Raw genomic sequence first — 3,260 nt, 5'->3', positions numbered from 1 at the left:
TTTAAAGCACCTACATTTTTCTCAAAGCCATCTAGATATTTTCTTCCTAAATGGTGTGCTGAGCTGTTAGTGTCTCACATGTCAAAAATGTGAAAAAAGGAAAGGAAAACAAACTTATAAAAGCCTCAGAATTACACCCATGTGCCTGCTGGGGACAGGCAGAAAGCAGTTGCAAGCGCAGGGTGGAACAGACAGACCCTTTGTGACTGTGACCCACTTCAGAACCAGAAGAATACCAAATCATATTCTAAAAATCAAACATACACTACAACATTCATTAATTTGATTGAAAAATATATTTTTGTCCCGATTTACATTCATTTGTGTAGTGTACGTAGAGGCAATTGCACAATAACTTAAAATGAAGTCTTAGTCTTGTATATTGTAGGGGGGTATGGGTGTGTGGGTATGTGGGGTGCTGGGGGCAGTGTGAGGTTTGTGGGTGTATGTGGGGTGAGAGAGCATGTGGGGGGTGGATATATGGTATGGGTGGGTGTGGGGTTTGTGAGGGGCTGTGAGCGTATAAAGGGAGGGTGGCTGGGGAGGCTTGTAGCATGTGTAGAGGGGCAGAATTTGCCCACAGCCCCTTCCCCCCATGGCAAGCAAAGCCCCCCTGCAACATGCCTCCAAGCCCAGACTCCGCAGTCCTGGCCCCAAGGCACTGGCACGACCCCATGCTCCCGCTTGCAGCCACTTCCCCCCCATTTGCCACCACTGTCCTTCCGCCATTTCCCTGTCTGCCCGGCCCCACCCCCCAGCTCACTGCTACAGCACCACTGCCCAGCTACATGGCCGAGACTGCAGGATGCAGCAGGAGTCGGATGCTACAGGTCTGGCCGGCACTGTGCGGGGTCAGCCGAGAATCACAGGGGCCAGGCCAGCTCCTGATGTACCCTGTGACCCAGCACTGCAGCCAGGAACAACGTGGTGCCAGAGCAACTGGCGAGGGGATGGAGGGGAGCAGCAGCAGGCAAATATCTGCAGCAGGTGGGGGAAGTGGCAGCAAGTGGGCAAACTGAGCTCGGTGACAGCTGGGCAGGAGCACAAGACCTGCGCAGCACACTGGGGCCAGTGCCTGCCAGTGGGGCCCAGAGCAAGGCAGCAGGGCATAGGCTGGTAGGAGCTCTATGGAGCCAGGCCAGGCTGCATCAGCAGGGAAAGTGGGGTTCACAGCTTCCCTGCCTGCGGCTGCCACCACTCCCCTCCACCCTCCCACCAGCTACTCTGGCACCACATGGCTCCCAGCTGCAACGCCAGGACCACAGCAGCCGGCCTGGCCTGGCCCAACCCTGAGGACTGCAGCAATCACCCACAGCCCTCCCCTGCCTTCTTATCTGAATTTCCCTCAGGCACAGGGAAGCAGGAATAGCCCCAGGGACGCAAGCTAAAAGCCTCTGCTCCATGCAGGGCTTCTGGCTAGGGGTGGAAAGGACAGGGCCACAGGTCCTTGCTTCTGCAGCCACTTGATCCTGCCAGCAGCTTCCCCTGGGTCCTACTGCCCCTAGCTTCTGTCAACTTTGACAGGCAGCCAGCAGATTAATATTAATTTTCTAAAATTTTTATGGGCCCCACAGACCAAATAGAATGGCCTGGCAGGCCAAATCCGGCCCACAAGCTGTATTTTGCCTGCCCCTGGCCTAGAAGATGCAAATCTACCCTGCCTTCTGCCAAATTTTTGCTGCCACCAGCTGAAAACTATATATTTTTTTGTTTGGGGATTTGAAAACCCTTATCAAATAAACTTTTGGTCTTCTCCAGACTAAATAGTATCAGTTCTTCCAAGCTTTCCTCCTTGTGCGTCACGTTTTCTTGACCTAAATCCTGGAAATATGCACACACATTTACTGTCCCTGTGCCCTTTTCTCACTTCTGCTGTTGAAAATTACTTAAGGATAGTAATTTTCAAACCCAAGACAGACCGACCATTTTCTTTCCTGCATGAAAACTTGCGTATAACGCATTTCAAGCCTGAGCCATTTAGTGTCACCAAATCTTGCCGTTTTAAATGAGGCAGATTATTTGGTCTCCAACAAAGATTTTCTAAGCTCTCGCTACCTCCATTTCAGAAAACAGCTTTTCCTCCCACTGCCCAGTTGGCAGATTTGACCGCAATTTGCTTGACCCCCTTCCACTACCCACGTGCATGCAAGTTTTAAACAGTTGCAAAACGTAGTTGCAAAGGCACAAAAGGGGGCAGGGTCCCCAACTACTGTGCATGAAAGCAAGATGTCATCAAAAAAATAAATCACTAAATCAAGCTAAACAAAAACCCTTTTGCATCACTGGTTTGCTCGTGGCCCAGTCCTGTGGGACCAAAAACTGCTGGTACTAGGTAGCCTACAGGGGCAAAGAAGAGAAACCCAGCTCCCAGGCTGGACAATCCCCTGCTTTATATGTGGCAGGGTAGGCTCTTCAGGTTCTGCTGTGTCAGGGTTGAGGGGACTAGGTTCATTGGGTAAAAGTGGTATCTTATTAGACTAACTCAATTAGTTGAAAAAAATCTTCTTTGAAAGCTTCCAGGTGCAAACACCCTTCATCAGGCTGAGGAAGTGTCTGCAGTTGGTTATGGGGATGCTTATGTAGAGCAAAGAGGATGCTTGCACAGGATGGTTTGGCTATGAGTGATCAGGCTGGGGGTTGACCAGATGCCCTCTGGAGGCCCCTGCCAGCCCAACTTCTCTAGGACTCTAGGAAAAGCCCCTTAATGCATGTGTAGATGCGCCCATAATGCTCATTAAATTTAGCTCTCCAATGTGGGGTACTAAAGAAATACACATTAGGCTGCCTTAATGCACAGTAATGAATGTGCATGGTTTTTAAGTGACGCTTCATGCACAGAATCCTATTTTACTGCACATTCACATAATCCATTTTTTACCTGACATTCAGAGCACAGTAAAAGAGGCTACTGCACATTAAAGCATGCATACAGACGCATCCTATGATGCTAACCCTCTTGTGGGGGCTCCCTAGGCAGGGATCACCTCAAGACCTGGGTGTGCTTGGGGCTGGCTCTGCTCAGAGGGCCACGAGCAGAGCAGGCTGCACCTGTGGCACCGCGGGGCTGCTCCCCAACACCCGACCCGACCCGGCCCGGCCGCCCCCCACGCGCGAGGCTAGGGGGAAAGCAACGTTCGGCGCGCCCCCATTGGCGGGTGGCCGGGGGGACGGCCAATGGCGACCTGCCCCCACTCCTGCCCTCCCCTCCCCCCAGGCCCGCACCTGCGTGGAGCGGGGCGGCGGCGCTGGGGGGCGGGCTG

General features: G+C 52.4%; 1 protein-coding gene across 1 annotated transcript in view; it reads right to left on the bottom strand.

Moving 5' to 3' along the window:
- Positions 1–3,260, bottom strand: part of LARP1B (La ribonucleoprotein domain family member 1B) — an 86,665-nt gene that overhangs the window by 81,756 nt on the left and 1,649 nt on the right. Inside the window, exon 2 of the mRNA XM_019521828.1 lies at positions 3,223–3,257. Coding sequence (XP_019377373.1) covers positions 3,223–3,257 — 35 coding nt within the window. The remainder of the gene's footprint in view (positions 1–3,222; positions 3,258–3,260) is intronic.

This window comes from Gavialis gangeticus, unplaced genomic scaffold, assembly GCF_001723915.1.
Source record: "Gavialis gangeticus isolate Ggan-Ray unplaced genomic scaffold, GavGan_comp1, whole genome shotgun sequence".
Taxonomy (NCBI): domain Eukaryota; kingdom Metazoa; phylum Chordata; order Crocodylia; family Gavialidae; genus Gavialis; species Gavialis gangeticus.
The sequence above is the reverse complement of the archived record's forward strand: the minus strand, read 5'-3'. Positions and strand labels throughout refer to the sequence as shown.